This window comes from Schistocerca piceifrons, chromosome X (genome assembly GCF_021461385.2).
Source record: "Schistocerca piceifrons isolate TAMUIC-IGC-003096 chromosome X, iqSchPice1.1, whole genome shotgun sequence".
Lineage (NCBI taxonomy): Eukaryota > Metazoa > Arthropoda > Insecta > Orthoptera > Acrididae > Schistocerca > Schistocerca piceifrons.
In genome coordinates this window covers 53,641,964-53,662,076 of record NC_060149.1, presented here as the reverse complement: position 1 = coordinate 53,662,076, position 20,113 = coordinate 53,641,964, and the positions used below count along the sequence as shown (strand labels likewise).

Sequence of the window (20,113 nt, the reverse complement as noted above, 5' to 3'; positions counted from 1 at the left end):
ATAAATAGTTTGGACAAGAAGAGAATAGAAGCTCATGAAATGTGGTGCTACAGAAGAATGCTGAAGATTAGATGGGTAGATCACATAACTAAGGAGGAGGTATAGAATAGGACTGGGGAGAAGAGAAGTTTGTGGCACAACTTGACTAGAAGAAGGGATTGGTTGGTAGGACATATTTTGAGGCATCAAGGGATCACAAATTTAGCATTGGAGGGCAGCGTGGAGGGTAAAAATCATAGAGGGAGACCAAGAGTTGAATACAGTAAGCAGATTCAGAAGGATGTAGGTTGCAGTAAGTACTGGGAGATGAAGAAGCTTGCACAGGATAGAGTAGCATGGAGAGCTGCATCAAACCAATCTCTGGACTGAAGACCACAACAACAACAATCAGAGTCTTCTGTCTTCTGTCTGAATCCTAGACAGGAACACATAGTCTGCATGGAAAATGCTTTACTCTTAGTAGTATGGTTCTAAAATTTGCAGTTCATGCTAAATGCACTGTTATTAATAACCCAAATTCACAATCTATTATTCTATAACAGTCCTTAGTGAAAATATGCAAACAACACTATGTATACCATCTGCAGATCATCATAGCAAGAGACAAATGAATTTGTTGTTATCCAACTACTGGCGCTACTCAGTTTGTTATTTACATAGATGTTAAAGTGAGAGTCCACAGAAATTTGTCCAAGAGGGGGCAAGACTTCAGAAGTGGCATTTTTTAAAAATAATTGATTAGTTGAGTCAGCCTAGGACTGGACCAAAATGGGCCTTGTTTCCCCCTGTTTTGCACATAGGTGTGTAACCATTATAACTAGAATCCAGAACTCATAAATCTGTAGCTGTATGTCACACTGGGTTGCATCCTATATAATTTAAGAAGAGCCAAACATCTTTTTAACCCTGATATTTCACCATTTTTCCTCCCTTCCAGTGCACAAATTGATATTTCTTCTGCATTTTGGTCCATATGTGAAGTATAGCAGAATACACCTACAGTGTGGCATGCTTGTTTTCTTCATAGTCTGCTACAATCACTCTACCATGTGACATGGAATGAAGTCTCGCAAGCCTTGATGGATCAATTGTAATTCGATTGTTGAAATTAAGATGTGCAACAAGCAGGACTCATCATCTGGTAACTGGGGACAGGTGTCAGGCAGGCACACTGCTGTCATATTTCTGCTGAACTAGATGTTGAGTTGGGTCGATTTGCGGAACAAGACCGAACAGCGAGGTCATCAGTCTCATAGGATTAGGGAAGGATGGGGAAGGAATCTGGCTGTGCTCCTTCAAAGGAGTCATCCTGGCATTTGCCTGAAGTGATTTAAGGAAATCACAGAAAACCTAAATCATGATTGCTGGCCACGGGATTGAATCGTCGTCCTTCCGAATGTGATTCCAGTGTGCTCTAGATGTTGAACTGTTCCTTTCTGTTGCTTGTGAAGTGCTATACACAGAGGTGAGACACAGAAGATTGGGTACTCTATTTCAGTAATGTCGTGTGAGGATTCACACCCCTAAGATTGCAAAACAATGGGTAAACTATGACAATGACAAGAAAGTGTTGTAGTTTTCCTATGAACAACCTGATAACCTAGCACTGTAGTGTTTACTTGAGATACAACATCCCTCCTTGCAGTTGGCAGTGTTTAACCTGCAGCTGAGTAGAATCAGAGATAAGCATTTCTAGAAATATGTGAAATTCTGAAATTAATAAAAAAATGTAGCCACCACCCTCCAGCCCTCGCATTCACCTATGCCCAACAAGGAATTTAGCATGTGGTGTTACATTTAGTGTTTATCCAATGGCGCTTCTGGCATGTAAAAGTAATTATTATTTGTTGTGATGGACTGTGACTCAAACCAGAATCTTACCTTTTGTGAGCAATGCTCTTTCCTACTGAGCTATCTATGCATAACTCACAATCTGTTCTCACAGCTTCAATTCTGCCAGTACCTCACCCATACTTCCCAAACTGCACAGAAGCTATCCTGCGTATTTTGCAGGAATAGCTCTCCTGGAAGGACTATTACAGAGAAATGACCTAGACATGGCTAAGAGACTGGTTCTGTTATATATATTTCTGTTGGCAGTGGAGTGTGTTTTGTATTAAAACTTTCTGACAGATTAAAACTGTATGATGGACTGAGAGACAAATGTGAAACCTTGTCCTCACTGAGAATGCTACTACTGAATGAACTATCCAGACACAACTCATTACCAATCCTCACAGATTCAGTTCTGTCAGTACCACACTCCTGTTTTCCAAAATACACAGAAGCTTTCCAGCATACCTTGTGACTACGATTTTTGAAAGAAAGGATCTTGTGAAGAAATTGTTTAGCCACAGCTCATGGGGCTTTATCCAGAATAAACCTTCTACTCTACAGCGAGGGTACACTGTTTTGAAACTTCTTTACAGTCTATAACTCTGTGTCAGAGCAAAATTCAACCTTGAACCTTGTCTTTGATGGACAATGCTCTCAACAACTGAACTATGCAGGGACAGCTAACAACCTATACTAACAGCCTGAGTTCTGCTGATCATTAAGAAGCAGTTGTCAGAAAGGTGGTTCAATATTCTGTTATAAGCTACGTTTAAAAAAGTTTGAAAATGTCAAAAAGAGGGAGATGGTCCATAATTAGAGATCACCTTTCTGCACTTTGTCATTGACAGCCCTATACATGAAAGAGATCAATAAGTTAGAAGAAGAAAGTAACTGTCAGAAAAAAGCATCTGTTGGCTATACTAACAAATAACTATAATAAATTTGTTTTGCTAGGAAGGCTATATGTGAACATACTAAAAGTATCAGAACAGGTAGTGCTTTAAAAACTAATACACTTTTCCAGGTATTCATGGTAGTTGCTGTTAATCCATTACTGCTGACTTCATATTTTCTTAAAAAAACAGACACTTTTTAAAGCTTTATGAATGGAAAATACCATTTGGATCATTATTGTATCATTACTGATGACCATTTTTAATCTGACTGACAGATAACCTTCAGACCTAAGTTGGTAAAGAAAGAATGAAGTGTAATTATATAAAAATTACATGAGTGTAACACTTTAAAAAATACCAACAATGGTACTCCAGATAACCTAAGAGCACCATGAACTCATTCATATCTAGTGCAGCAATGTGCAGTTTGTGAGTTGTAGTAAGAATGTAACATAAAACTACATAAAAAAAGTACAGATAGTGAAATAGGGAAGACACGTATTCAGTCATATGACAAGTGCACAAGTCATCCATACATCAGTAAGCAGTTCCTTGAATTGTGTAAATGAGATTCCTCCATCAGAAAATAAAGAGAATAATTAGAATAAAAAGTATGTTAACTTAGTACATTTAATTTTATACAAGGTGTACAACTTTGCTTCCACTGTTTGCTGATAGGTGGCGACAACGGTAAGTAGCGGTTGAAAGAAACAGATCATAGACATCAGGCAGTTAGCTTGGACCTTGGCCAACCTAACCTCATTCAGACATTAGTCGGTTTGTGTCTGCATCATAAAGTTGTACTTGATTGAAAATGTCAGTTTACGAGCCTAATTCTCGTCTTCTGCAGGAGGTGTTATTGTTTTATCTCAATATGAAGAAAACAGTGGTTGAGTCTCATTGAATGCTCTCAAGTACATATGGTAAGGACGCTAGTAGTGAAAGAACGTGTCATGAGTGGTTTCAATGCTTCAAGAATGGTGATTTTAACATCATAGACCACCATAGTGGTGGAAGAGAGAATGTTTTAAAAAATGCTGTATTGGAGACATTGCTGAGTGAAGACTCATGCCAAACTCCAGAAGAATTGGCATGGGTAGTGGGAGTGACACAGCAAGCTATTTCAAAATGTCTCAAGGCTATGGGCATGATTAAGAAAGAAGGAACTTGTGTCCTGTGTGAGCTGAAACCAAGAGACGTTGAATGGTGTTTGTGTGTTTGTGAACAGTTGCTTCAGAGGCAAAAATGGAAGGGACTTCTGCATTGCATTGTGACTGGGGAAGAAAAAGGGGTTCATTATGATAACCTTAAATGCAAAAAAAACATCGAGATATCCCGGCCATGCTTCCACATCAACGGCAAAACTGAATATTCACGGCTCCAACATCACGCATTGCATTTGGTGGGACCAGCTCAGCGTCATGTACTATGAGGTGCTAAAACCAAGTGAAACAAACACAGGTGCTTTTTATCGAATGCAATTAACGCATTTGAGCAGAGAATTAAAAGACAAATGGCCACAATACAGTGAAGGGCACAATAAAATGTTTTTGCAGCACGACAACACTCGCCTCCACATTACAAAAGAGGTCGAAACGTACTTGGAAATGTTAAAATGGGATCTCTTGGATTGAGTTTTGGATCAGTTCAAAAGATGAACAATTTTTCTGACGCGGGATTTATACACTGCCCGAAAGATGGGAGAAAGTAGGGGCCAGCGATGGAAAATACTTTGAATGATACATGTGTAACCAATTTGTTTCATTAAAGCCTCAAGTGTTGGTGAAAAAATGGTGGAAGCAAAGTTGTACACCTTGTATGTTGTATTCAAGATAAAAGTAAAAAATACAACCACAGGAAAAAAAGGTTACAGTAAATTGTACAGAGTACATTTTTGTGTGTGTTTATGCATCAGTTAGCACAAGGTTCGATGTGGGTTTTAATCTTGCTTGAAGCCTACATAAATGGCCCTTTCATTGTCATTAACAGATTGTTCAGAATTTATGATGCTTGTGATGAAAGTGTAAGGGATCTGAATTAAACATTAATGATAACTCAAAATACAATAAACAATTTAAATATTTATTTCACAAGAAGTCGTCTAGTGCCTGTGTGAAAAACACACATTGATGGTCTTACATTAAATGAAAGATTATATCAGAAGGTCGTTGATGTCCAACTGAATAATGAGCTATAATAATGGCAACATGTGAATAACATAACATACATGCTCATTCTAGCTTGTTTCATTCTTAGTAGTAGTTCATATTCTGCTCGTGTTAGACAATAGTGCTGGCTTCTTAACATACTTTTATTCCCTGTTGCATTATGGAATTTTCTTCTGAGGCATTCTTGCCAAACCAAATGAGGTATTTATTCAGCAAAAGTGAGCAGTACAAAAACTTTGTAAGGTAGATAACTGCAAATCTTCCAAGACTCCTTTAAAAATTTTCCCAATGCATCTCCGTAATGACTCTTCTTGCTGATAATTTAAAAAAATCGAATTCCCTACAAATTCTGACTTAAATTAAAGTCATAACATATTAGTTACCATTTATACAAATTATATAATTACATAGATTCAGTGAATGTAAATTGTTCTTAGCTTCATGACAAGCAGCAATGTTCATTGTAAGTGGGCCTCTGAATTTCATATTCTGTGAGAAATATTCATGTGGTCATTATTCATGTGGTAATAATATGATTACATTGCCTCAGTGATTTTAAATTGCTCTTAGCTTCATGACAAGCAGCAGTTTTCATTGTAAATAGGCCTCTAAAATTCTTATTCTGTGCTAAATATTTTTGTGGTCATGTTAATGTATGCATTAATTATTTTCACATCCCTGAATGCTCTCCTTCAAGATAGGATCTATGGAACACAATGAGTGAATTAAAGGATTTGAGGGTGATAAGAGGGGAGGGGGGTGAAGTAGCTTATTTAAAAACTTTCATAGTAGAGTGTATAATGCACAATTACTTTTCCTCTTTAATATGGTTTGCAAAGTTCATTACAGTTAACTTCAAAGGTGTGGGCTGAGGCATTTGAGAATCATGTTACATTTTTACAAAGATGCACATGTGAATTACTAATTTCTGCCCACCATCTTTTATGTATTGTATAAATAGAAATTCAGCATAAACTTTTTTGCTTCATTTGTGAATTTGACTTCTTTGTTGGTCCAAAATTTTCATATTGTTGGGTCAGTGATCAAAAAATTTTGTGGCAGTAATGTTCACACTTTCTTGCACTAAAGACAACCTTAATGTGGAATAATGATGTCCTTTTTCTTTTAGTATTCTCATTTCATAATTCTCTTGCTGACAGAGACTGGTTTGGCCATTGTAGTGTCAATGGACATTACACATCAAGTAATGACCTGCCAGCCAAAATAATATTTGATAGATTTTTTAATGCATTCTTGACCCTATTTACCATAGTATTCCCATAAAGAAAATCAAAATAATGGACAGCGGCCACAAATCCAGATCTCAAAGCAGACAAAATATATGGTACACTAAACAGCTGACAGATCTAAAGAAACAAGTTTTGTTGCTGTACAACATATACGATAGTATGAAGACTGACTATGCCAAATCAGCCTATGTGGAATGGAGGAATGAATACAAAAAAGCCATCCTGCAAGCCAAAAAAACCAACAGCATACATAATTCCACAAATAAATGCAAAACTGCTTGGAAAGTAATTAACAGTGCTACCACAGATACTAAAAAAGACAAAATTAATATCCCACCTCAAACACTCAATGAGTTTTTTATTAATTCAGTTAAAGAAATAGGAGAGACAATTATCAAACCAGACATTAGTCCATCAGAGCTACTCTCCCAAAATTAGGGTAGACAGTCACTAAATACAAGCATGCTAACCTTCTCCGAAGTATCGCCTATATTTGTACAAGGGCTCATAAAACAACTGAAATCATCTGATAGCTTAGATATATATGGCATATCATGCAACCTGCTAAAAAGTGTGTGATGGCATTCTGTACCCTTTAACCCATTGCATAAACAAGTGCTTACTTGAGGGATATTTTCCTGATGAGTTAAAACTGTCTAGGATCGTCCCAGTATACCAAAAGGGAGATAAAGACTCACCATCTAGTTACAGGCCTATTTCAATAGTACCCTCATTTTCCAAGGTAATAGAATGCATCATGTACCAACAATTATCATCTCACTTTGAGAATCTAGGAATAATTAATGCTACGCAATACGGGTTTAGGAAGAATATGTCGACCATTGATGCAATCAACACAGTAATCAGTTACATCCTCAAAGTTTTTGAGAACAAAGGCTTTGCTCAGGTCTCATTCTGTGATCTAAGCAAGGCCTTCGACTCTTTTGAGCACACGCCACTACTAGAGAAACTAGAATTCTACGGTATCAAAGTCTCAGACTATTAAAAGCTTATCTCAACAACCGTAAACAAGGAGTTTGTGTTTGTAAGGAAAAGTCAAACATAGAAAATGTTAAAGTACGTGTACCTCAGGGATTTTATTGGGCCCCTTCCTGTTTCTGTTAATGATCAATGACCTCCCCTTGTTTATTAGATCCACCACTGTATTGTATGCAGATGATACAACTTTTCTTCATAGCAGTAACAATCTTAATGATCTTAAAACCTGTGCTGAAAATACACTCACTCACGCAACCTATTGGTTCAGAGCAAATTGTTTCCTGCTAAATGAAAATAAAACTCAGCAGATAATCTTCACTCTAAGAGACAAGCCACTATCTGATGACCCTAGTTCTGGTAAATTCCTAGGAGTTTATTTAGACGAAAAGTTATCCTGGGGCCAGCATGCAAACTATATTAGTAGTAAGCTATCTAGAGTAATTTATTTATTAAGACAACTCAGAAATTGTGTACCGGAAACATACATCAGATCATCTTATTTTGCATTTTTCCGAAGTATAATATCCTATGGCATTATCTTGTGTGGTAACTGTAGTCATATACATGACATCCTATTATTGCAGAAGAAAGCCATTAGGATAATTAAAAATTCTTCACATAAGGCTCACTGCAAATCCTTATTTACTAAACAAAAAATTATGACAGTAATAAACCTCTATATATACGTCTTAATCTTTACGAAGAAGAACCTACAAGACGTTAATCATAGAGAAAATATACATTGTTACAACACAAGAAGCATCAAACACATATACATGCCTTACCACAGATTATCAAAATCAATAAATAGCTATGAAGTCACAGGGCACAAACTATTTAATAAGCTGCCACATGCTATACAGCATCATCCTGAACATACATTCAAAGGAAGACTGCATGAATGGTTTATTGCCCACCTGTTCTATGATATCAATGAATTCTTCAACTGTAAAATGCAGTAATCCAACAGATGACCCACTGTACATTTATTGTAATATAAGCTAAAATATTTCAGTAGTCAATACCTTACCACACTGTATTATAAACTGTATCTTCATTTGACATTGCCAGTTGCTGTAATGGCCTAAAGACAATAAAATTTATTATTATTATTATTGTTGTTGTTGTTGTTCCTTTTGATCTGTATTGTGTTATTTACAACAAACTGTCTGTCTGCTTAGCTGGGTGGTAAAGTACTCTCCTCCCATGCAAGCAGGCCTGGGTTTGATTCCCAGCTGGGTTGGAGATTTTCTCCGCATGGGGCCTGGGTGTTGTATTGTCCTCATCATCATTTCATCCTCATCACTGGCACGTGGCGTCAAATGAAATAAGACTTGCACTTGGCAGTCGAACTTCCCTGAATAGGGTCCTCCTGGCCAACAGTGCCATACAAACTTCATGAGGGAACACACATACTGTGAAGCAGTAGTCAAAACACATAACCCCTTAAACTGATCTCTATAAGATGATAGTGTGTGAGTGCCATTCATTTTACCTACAGCATTGAAAGCTTCCTTTCTTAAAGATGAATTATCCCAGAGTATTATTGCATATGACATTATTGAATGAAAATACACAAAATATGTTAACATGGTTACTCATCTCTCCCCAACATTTATAGTGATTCTAAGTGAAAATGTGGATAAAACGAGTTGTTTTAGAAATTAAAAATGTGTTTTTTCTAGTTTAAAACTTTGAAACTTCCAACCTAGTTATTATTTCCTCACTGTGTGTTGCATTTATCATTGGTTAGGTACAGATAGAAGTGCAGAAGTGAATATGTTATGTATTTTTAAAACTGAGAGTGAGACTATTGTCAGAAAACTACTCAATAATACTTTCATGAATATTGTTTACCACTTCTTCTTTTGTTGTATGTGTTTTTGTATTGATTAAAATACTAGTGTATCTACAAAAAGAACTTATTCTGTTTGTTTTATATTAGACATATGGTCATTAACATGTATAAGAAACAATACTAGATGTTGCTGTTGTGTATATGTCATCGTTCTATAACTTGGCATATCATTAAAATACAAAGGAAATTAATATGATATGATTCTTGAGAATGGTTGGAATTCTCTCAGGTCTGGTCTGTGAATTTGTATAATGGCCACATTCAGAGCTGTAACTATTTTGAAATGAATATAAGTTCTAAAACTAAAACATTGCTGTGGAATCTGTGAACAGTGCAGTGTTTTATTTTGCAGATGAAAAATTCATATATGAAGATAATGGATTTTATAAACTCTTTCCTGAAAGGAGAATCAACAGCTCAAATTGCAGAAATGCTTGAAAACTTTGCTGAGAAATATGACAAGGTAATCAATATTTTATTAATATGTAAGACAGTTTATTCCTGGTGTGCAATGGAAATATTCTGGAGTTATTAAAACATTAATAATTTTCTTTCTTTGCAGTTTATGAAAGATTTAAATGTGGCAATCAGGAAGCATATTGTAGACTTGTGGGATAAGACCACTGTATTTCTTTTTGAATGTTGGAATAAGTTCCTCCGAACATTTGAACCTAGTTTCGTAACATTTGCTCATTATGTGGAGACAGCTGCGTTGGAAGTAAGCAATGAAATTTTAGGTAATGTTGATTATCCCTATGTTATAATTTTTCTATAACAACCTACTTTCTTTAATTGGTAAATGTTACTGCATTTAATTTTTAGTGCGTACTTTACCTATAACTGATGTGTAAATGTGGTGCATGACACACAAATCTTAAATTTCATTCAGATAATGATTTTTCACTTGCAAGCAGAAAACAGTAATGAATGGTGTGTCGTATGGCTCCAAATTATTGCACTCTTTTCAGTAATGTCTAGTGAATTTATGGTGGTTTGTGTGTGTGTGTGTGTGTGTGTGTCTAATGGAGCTAAAAAAAGGGCAAAATGTTTGCACTGATTTTCCCAAAAGCTTCACACAAAATTAATTAGTGTATTGCGACTTCTTTTTTTAAATTGTGGGCTGTTCCTGCTGGTACACATCATGCTACAAATTTCATTTCAGTAGATGTCTTTCATAATGTTTTGTACATATGTGTGTTAGTGTCTATAGTCAAGTAATTTGCAGTTTCATTGCTGAAACACTCTCTGTGTAAAGAAAATTTGTTACTGTGCAGTAATCCATTTTGTAGAGGCTGGTGATGTGTCAGAAGCCAACCCCTGTTGACACTTTCATAATGATAATAACTACACCTACATATATATACTGTGCATCTCACTGTAGAATGCAGGGCAGACGATAGACCCTCCCCCAAAACCTGACAGTTTATTCATGAAACAAGGAAGACTGTATGTACTAGAGTCCTGCAGAGGATTTTTTCCTTGGAGGTTTTTATACAGTTCCATACTGTCATCCAGCAAACAAACTCTATGTCTACCAAATAATGGGATAAATCTAGAAATGTATTGAAGTCTTCCAGTCAAACAGATATCAGTAGGCAAGTTTTACTGTGAAAACATCAGAAGTGAAAATAAAATAGGGCACAGATCAGGGAAGTGTGATGGGACTATCATTTTTCTTTATTAATGAGTTGGCAGATATTTGCAGCTATCTGAGGCTATTCACAGATGGCACAGTTTTGCATGGTAAGGTATCACCATTTCCAGTTTGTTACTGTATGTGGGAAGAGCATTTATTTCTTCTTAATAGATGAAGAGAACTGGTATCATTGGATTAAACATTTGAAATCACTCACAGGACTTAGCCACAACCATATAATGTCTAGGGATAACTGACCAGAATGAATCAAAACGAAATTAATGCATAAATATAGTTGTGGGAATGGCAAATTCCCTTCTGAGATTAATAGAAAGTATCCAAACAAAGTGTAATTCACACTCAAAGGACAGCACTGACAAAACTTTTCTTAAACCAGTTGTTGAATACTTTTTTGCCGTCTGGGGCATTTACCAAGTTGAACAAAAAACCTTATAGAAAAACTCAGTCCACTTGTCAGTAATGAATGTCAAATCAAACACCTTGAAGCCCTCTAATTTCCAAACTGTTATTTTATTGGGCTACCAGTTTCAGTAATATATTACGCCATCTTCAGGTCCTCTGACCGATGTGTAGAAAGATTCCAACCTTGGTTTCAGCCAAAGTAGGGGCCAACATTCAAAGATTGGTATCTGTAGATTTCTGATTGATACAGCAATCACTTCAAACATCATCTGCTGACTGTTAAACTGTTAGTTGGTTGCATAAGCTTTAAATGTAAGTCAGTCATAGAATCCATACCACTTGTTTATGAACATATTCCCATCTGGACTACTCATGTCAGAGGCTGAGTTCACACTGAGTCCACTGTTTACAGCTACAACACAGCTGACTTCAGTGTACATCATACCAATCTACAGCACCCTCCTTACATCTATGATGGATTGACAAAATGCATTAACATTGTTTTACAGTCCATATGTTTTATCTTTTTCTTTTTTTTTCTTTATTGTAATTTTAGCACCTCATACAGGCGGGCTGTTAGCAGCATAGTACGCCGCTCTTCAGCCTTAAATGGTACAATCATATGACAAAGAGGCGACATAGACAATACAATGAAAATGGCGGGCAAAAAAAGTAGAGACAAAAAACAATAAACATGAAGCCGTTCACGCTGGACGATAAAAACACTAACACTTGTTGACATGGCGCACAGAACACGGAGGACAGCGACGGCACATGTGAACAGTGGAGTTGTAACTGTGAAAGAATGCGAAACACAAAACGAAGCACACACACGAGACACTGATGGCGATGATCTCCGGCGCGCGAATGTTCACTATGTGTGTGCGAGTCCGGGGACCTGCCAAGAGAGGAGGAGGAAGAAGGGGAGTGGGAGAGCGAGAGGGGAGAGCAGAGATGCCACAGGCAGGGGAGATATGGGGGAGGGAGGGAGGGGGAGGGGAAGCCCGGGGGAAGAGAGGTGGAGGGAGGGGACAGGGGAAAAGGAAAGAGAAGGGAAGGGAAGAGAAGGGAGGGAGGGTGCCTAAAGGAAAGGACACCGGAAGTGGGGGGTGGGGCAGGGTCAAAGTTGATAGGAGGGGTAGATGGAGGGGAGGAGGACATCATCAGGGAGGGGGAGGTGGCGGAAGCCACCTTGGGAGAGGGTAAGGAGGGTGGAGAGATGGAGACCGGGTGGGACGTGGGAATACAGGCGTGGCAGCGGGTGGGGGTGGGAGAGGACCGTATGTTTTATCATTTTGTTTGTTATTTTATACCTTCTAAAATCTTATGAACATAAAACCAAAATACTTATGCTCATAAAGCAAATAAGGTGGTTGTAATTAAAATCAGTGACTAATGTTTTACCATTATACATAGTGGTTATTGAAAATAGTTTAAAAAATACAAAATGTGATGTTCAAATACCCCAGTTAATAACATTTTTATTAAAACAATGCTAAATATTAAGTACAGTTAAAGGAAAAGGAGCAGACAAGAATGGTGCTACAAGTTATTGTTCCAGCAGTAGTATGTAGAAAGGCCAGGAATGTTGCTGCTTCTAAATGTCCTCTCTTACGAGTTTCAGTAAAAAATCCATTATAATGTATACAGTTTCATGTTAAAACTAATAGACTGTCAACTGAATCATGTATTAATGTGGAAAATACATTACATTTGTCTCCAGAAACTTTGTACTCATATGTGATCTAGGAGGAGTGTAATAATATTTAGGTCATTATTGTCAGCTCAATGTAGCTGTTGGAATTGATGCTTACAAGAGAACCTTCCCATCGCACCCCCGTCAGATTTAGTTATAAGTTGGCACAGTGAATAGGCCTTGAAAAACTGAACACAGATCAATTGAGAAAACAGGAAGAAGTTGTGTGGAAGTATGAAAAAAATAAGCAAAATATACAAACTGAATAGTCTATGTATATGATATACAACATCAAGGACAGCCTGAGCTCACGAGCGCTGTGGTCCTGTGGTTAGCGTGAGCAGCTGCAGTACGAGAGGTCCTTGGTTCAAATCTACCTTCGAATGAAACTTTTAATTTTTTATTTTCAGACAATTATTATCTGTCTGTCCAATGCGATCACTTTTTTGGGAGTGATTATCACATCCACAAGAAAACCTAAATCGGGCAAGGTAGAAGAATCTTTTTACCCATTCGCCAAGTGTACAGGTTAGGTGGGTCGACAACATATTCCTGTCATGTGACGCACATGCCGTCACCAGTGTCATATAGAATATATCAGACGTGTTTTCCTGTGGAGGAATCGGTTGACCTATGACCTTGCGATCAAATGTTTTTGATTCCCATTGGAGAGGCACGTCCTTTTGTCTACTAATCACACTGTTTTGCGGTGCGGTTGCAAAACACAGACACTAAACATATTACAGTGAACATAGACGTCAATGAACGAACGGACAGATCATAACTTTGCGAAAATAAAGTAAGTAAAAATTTTCACCCGAGGAAAGACTTGAACCATGGACCTCTCATTCCGCTGCTGCTCACGCTAACCACAAGACCATGGCACTCCTGAGCTCGCACTATCCTTGATGTTGCTTATCTTGCGCATGGATTACTCAGTTTGTATATTTTGCTTATTTTTTTCATAGTTCCACACAACTTCTTCCTGTTTTCTCGATTGATCTGTGTTTAGTTTTTCAAGGCCTATCGAATGTGCCAACCTATAACTAAATCTGAGGGGGGTGCGATGGGGAGCTTCCCTTGTTAGTAGCCAAATCCCACATTATTACATGACAGAGATGACAGTTTATTTGTTTTAATGCCAAACTGTGTAAAATCTAATGGATTTATGTATGAAACTCATAGAAGAGGGTATTTTAAACCAGAAAAATTCCTGCCCTTTTGACATACAGCTGATGGTATGATGACTTATAACACCATTTTATCTGTTCAAATTCCTTTAACTGCACTTACTAAGTAACACAGTTTTAATAAAATATTTATTACAGTATGTATTTGAGCAAGATGTTTGTCTTTTAAAAATTATGTTTAGTTGTAAAATGTGCAGGAGTAACTGACACCATTGGCTAGTTCACTAAGTTACCACCACTGATAACTATAAAACGTTAGTCACTGGTTTTAGTTATAGATATCTTATTTGATTTATGTACATTTATTTATTTATTTATTCCATGTGATCTGATGGTACACAGTATGTTACAGATGTCAGAAAATATCAGTTAACATTGTTAACATATATTAACATATAGTATCCTGATATATTATATTGCAAAGATTGGTTAAGTTTACTTCATTCCATTGCTCAATGTTTTCAGTTTAACATAAATAGCAAGATTACTGTTCTAGGTATTCATTTATAGAGTAAAAACAATGACACAACAAATATGACTTCACAGCTCTGCTAGATTTTATGTTGTCTTCACTGGACTTTATACTTGTGGGAAGAGTGTTGAACAGTTGTTGGCTCATGTTGAAACCACAATTTTTACACAGTTGAGTGTTTGTACATAAAACATGCAGATTTGAGATTTTCCTGGTGTTGTGTTTATGTATTTCATTATTTTTTATGCCTCTGGAGTCAGTTTGCACTATGTGGTTTCCAAAAAATTTTTAAATCTCGAGAATGTATAGGCAAGGCAGTAGAAGGATTTTCAACTTTCTGAAGATGGGTTTGGAGGAGTCCCTGGGTTTGCTCCCAGTAATGATCCCCATTGCTCTCTTCTGGATTTTGAATGTGCTCAGGGCAGTTGGAGAATTTCCCCAGAATATCACACCATATTGTAGGTGGGCTTGTATGTAAGCATAGTATGAGCTTGTTAAAGTTTTCAGGCTAGCACATCATTTCAGTACACTCAATGCATAACAGCCATTAATAATTTTGGCAATTACCTTTCCTATATGTGTATTACATTTCAGGTTATCTTGAACCCACAGACCCAGGAATTAGGAAATGGTTTCAGTATCTATTGGCTGGTTATTTACAGTGACAAGTGGCTGAGAGGAATTTTCATTTTGTGTTGTGTGAAAGTTCATGGAAGCTGTCTGTTTGGTGTTGATAGTTAATCTGTTGATTTTAGCCCAGTTGCTGAGTTGTTCAGTGGCCAAATTCACTGCATTTTGCACAGCCTCTGTATTCTCCCTTGTGAGGATTACAGTTGTGTCATCAGCAAATATTATTGTTTTGTGTGCATCTACATTCAGGCTCAAGTCATTAAAATACAGGAGGAAAAGTAGAGGTCCCAATACTGAGGCCTGTGCTACACCTAGCTTTAGTTACATAAGTTTTTAGGAAGTGTAAAATAATAAATCAAAAGATAAAACATACATATTGTGATATACATATTGTCAAGCCATCATTCATGTAAGAAGGGTGCTGTAGATTGCTGTAATGAACACTGAAGCGAGTTGTGTTGCAATTGTAAACAGCAGACTCATTGTGAACTTAAACTCTCACATGAATAGCCCAGTTGGGACTAGGTGTATGTGCATGTGGTTTTAATGGTTTAACTTACATTTATTGGTATGTATTTTATGACTGGCTTACACTTAAAGCTTATCCAACTGTATTTTAATAAGGCATGCATGTTACCTTATTGTAACTGGTTTTTTACATTTATTTAGCACTGAAGACGGCCACACAGTGACCAAAATCTAGATATGCAATGAACATCATTTGTGACTAAATGCTGCAGCCTTTACTACTTGTTTGCATAACTGATAAATGATGTGTATAAACCCATGAAAGAATACTCTGCTAACCCCCTTACAATGTGTGGCGGCAGTATTACGTTTGTCAACAAGGCTTCATTTGCATTAAAATATTTGATGAAGCTATCTGTGCCTTTGAAGCATCTTTCTAATATGTCTGTTGATTCACAGCAGTTCTTTCCCACTCCTCAAAGAAATGCTCAGCATATCCCACAGTCTGGAAGGATTTATAGGTTAATCAACAAAACAAAACTATATTTCTAAAGCATGCTAAATATTATTGTATAAGTGGATTAGCTGGCTCATGGATTAAATCCTACCAAACTAGGAGAAAGTAGAAGGTCATATTGAATGACTCTGAGGGACACTCTGTGTCATATAGCTGGGGATCTATTGGCTGTGGTGTTCCTCAGGACTCTGTATTTGGCCCCATTCTCTTCCTCATCTTTATCAATGATCTTTTGTTGTGTACTAGCTTTAAAACCCATTTTATTCTCTTTGCTGATGACACCTTCATCCTCATCAACAAACCCCGCAAAAATAATCTTGAGGATTCCACCAGTATTGTCTTTAATTAAGTACTTAATTGGTTTGAAAATAATGGGTTATCACTAAATGTTAACTAGACCCAGGTTTTTCATTTCTAAGTAAGTAAGAAAGTGGAGGTTCAGTTAAGTATTAAATGTAATGGTAGGGAGTTTACTACAAGTTGAGTAATCCAAGTCCATAGGTGTACACATTGACAGCAATCTAAAATGATGTGAACATATTTTATAACTTCTCAAAAAACTCAGCTCAGCAACATTTGCAGTTCACTGTCTGTGGCTCAGACACCACAAAAACTGCTTATTTCCATGTACTATTGTTGTATGGCATAGTTTTCTGGGATAATTGGCCACTTTCCAAAAAAGTATTCATTTCACAAAAAAGAGTTATTTGGATAATGAGCAGAGTCTGACTAGACATTCTTGTAGAAACCTTTTTAGAAAATTAGGGATACTGACAACTTCATTTTAATACAGGGTGGTTCAAAAAGAATACCACAACTTTAAAAATGTGTATTTAATGAAAGAAACATAATATAACCTTCTGTTATACATCATTACAAAGAGTATTTAAAAAGGTTTTTTTTCACTCAAAAACAAGTTCAGAGATGTTCAATATGGACCCCTCCAGACACTCGAGCCATATCAACCCGATACTCCAACTCGTTCCACACTCTCTGTAGCATATCAGGCGTAACAGTTTGGATAGCTGCTGTTACTTCTCGTTTCAAATCATCAATGGTGGCTGGGAGAGGTGGCCGAAACACCATATCCTTAACATACCCCCCATAAGAAAAAATCGCAGGGGGTAAGATCAGGGCTTCTTGGAGGCCAGTGATGAAGTGCTCTGTCACGGGCTGCCTGGCGGCCGATCCATCGCCTCGGGTAGTTGACGTTCAGGTAGTTACGGACAGATAAGTTCCAATGTGGTGGCGCTCCATCCTGCTGAAATATGAATTATTGTGCTTCTTATTCGAGCTGAGGGAACAGCCAATTCTCTAACATCTCCAGATACTATAGTCCAGTTACAGTAGCACCTTCGAAGAAAAAGGGACCAAAAACTTTATTGGCTGAAATGGCACAGAAAACGTTCACCTTAGGCGAGTCATGTTCATACTGAGTTGTTTCCCGCGGATTCTCAGTGCCCCATAAACAGACATTGTGATGGTTGACTTTCCCGTTAGTGTGGAAAGTTTCTTCATCACTAAACACAATCTTTGAAACGAAAGATTCATCCGTTTCCATTTGAGCAAGGACAAAATCACAGACATCGATTCTTTTAATCTTATCAGCTGCAGACAGTGCTTGAACCAATTTCAGATGATAAGGTTTCATAACTAACCTTTTTCATAGGACTCTCCATACAGTTGATTGTGGAATTTGCAGCTCTCTGCTAGCTCTGCAAGTCGATTTTCCTGGGCTGCGAACAAATGCTTGCTGGATGCGTGCTACATTTTCATCACTCGTTCTCGGCCGTCCAGATCTTTTCCCTTTGTACAAACACCCATTCTCTGTAAACTGTTTATACCAACGCTTAATACACCACCTATCAGGAGGTTTAACACCATACTTCGTTTGAAATGCACGCTGAACAACTGTCGTTGATTCACTTCTGCCGTACTCAATAACACAAAAAGCTTTCTGTTGAGCGGTCACCATCTTAGCATCAACTGACGCTGACACCTAGTCAACAGCGCCTCAAGCGAACAAATGTACAACTAAATGAAACTTTATAGCTCCATTAATTCACCGCCAGATAGTGCTTAGCTCTGCCTTTTGTCGTTGCAGAGTTTTAAATTCCTAAAGTTGTGGTATTCTTTTTGAATCACCCTGTATATCTACTCCCTGTTATGTTTCATTGGTAAAAATGAGCAACTATACAAAACCAATGATTCATACCATACCCACAATACCAGGACGAAGATGGACCTACATTATGAATTTAAAAACCTTAGTATTGTGTAAAAAGGTGTCCATTACATGAGCTGCAAGGTGTTCAATGCTCTCTTGCCATCACTTAAATCACTTTTCCATGATCTTCCCAAATTTAAACAACAGCTCAAATGGTATCTAATAGATAATTCCTTTTATTCAATTGAAGAATATTTTGATTGTGTTAACACTAATCAATTTTTTCTTTTAAATAAATCTGATGTGCATTATGATAGTTGGAATCATTGTTACCATTACTATGTCTTTTATGTAGCTATTAAGATCTACCTATATTTTAACTTTTTTAAATATAATTTTGTCTATACCAATTAATGTGTGTATTTTGTCTTATATTTATCTCTCTTCTTGCTAGAGAGTTTTTTATGTGTTTCTTTTGTATAGTTTGTAATAATCTGACATATTCTTCATCCATGTGAATGTATTGCTGTATTAGATTTATGGAATCTAAATAAATAAATAAAACAATACTCTCGAATTTTATCCACAGGTACTCCATATCTTCCTACTCAGATAAGATAGTTTGATGGTGATTACTCATGTAATCTGCAGTCTGTTTCCTGTCACAATTCTAAGCAGAAATATTATTCTAAATATCTTAACATTCCTTTTAACACCTATTATCATTGATGCTACTTTACTAACAAACCTTGAAAACAAATTGTTTAAATACTTAGGTCTGAGACTGTGAATGAGCACATGAAACCTCTAGTAGGAGATGTGAATAGAAAGCTTGGATTTGTCATAGGTAATCAGGAAAAGTGCCATGTATGTGTTAAGCAAGCCATGTAAAAGACTAATATGGATTCCTTCTACTGATACTTCAGTGTCCAACCTCATTATAAAGTAAATCCTATGGAAGACATTGCAGGAACTCAGTGATGCACTGGTGTGAGGAACTCAGTGATGCATTGCTTTGATTGTAACGTTTTGCAAATCTCAGATTTCATTTTAATAGGAAATTAAGTGAGAAAATAAGCTAATTCTTATGTTATAGTGTTGACTGCATTTACTGAAACTTACTGCTTGACTTTTTTTGGGTTCACAAACATTTCATATTTATTTGTTATTAGTTTTATATTGTAATTTCATATAATGACACATTCCATGACCTTTGAGATTTGCTCCTCAATTTGGTCCTGTGGAACTTGATGAGTAAATAAATAAATAACTTAAATCTATGTTTGATGATAACAAATTTCTCTTCTTCAGAAAGTCTTTTTTCCATTGCCAACCTACATTTTATAGCCTCTTTATTTTGGCCATCATCAGTTATTTTACTTCCCACATGGGTAAACTCATGTACTGCATTTTGTTATTGCTTCCTAATCTACTCATAATCCTCTCAGCATAGCATGATTTAGTTCAACTACATGCCCTTACCCTTGTTTGGCTTTTGTTGGCATTCATCTCATATCTTCTTTTCAAGACATTGTCCATTCCATTCAGCTGCTATTCCTAGTCCTTTGCTGTCTCTTACAGAATTACAGTGCCTACATCTACACCTATATCTATATATGTACATCACAAGATACCATACAGTGCATGGTGGAGGGTACCTGCACCTTTACTAGTCATTTTCTTTCCTGTTGCAGTAAATAAAGCCATGGAAAAATGGCTGTTCGTCTGCCTCTGTACAATCCCTAATTGCTCTTATGTTACCTTCATGGTGCTTACAAAAAACTTATATTGGCAGCAGCAGAATCATTCAGCAGTCAGTTTAAAATGCCAGTTCTCTAAATTTTCTCAATAAAGTTCCTCCAAAAGAAACTCGCTTTCCCTGCAAGGATTCCCATTTGAATTCCCAA

The 20,113-nt window shown here is 36.8% G+C and overlaps 1 protein-coding gene across 1 annotated transcript in view; it reads left to right on the top strand.

Annotated features, from left to right (window-relative positions):
• LOC124722172 overlaps positions 1–20,113 on the top strand; it is an 830,020-nt gene that overhangs the window by 668,654 nt on the left and 141,253 nt on the right. Inside the window, exons 58-59 of the mRNA XM_047247373.1 lie at positions 9,360–9,470; positions 9,570–9,744. Coding sequence (XP_047103329.1) covers positions 9,360–9,470; positions 9,570–9,744 — 286 coding nt within the window. The remainder of the gene's footprint in view (positions 1–9,359; positions 9,471–9,569; positions 9,745–20,113) is intronic.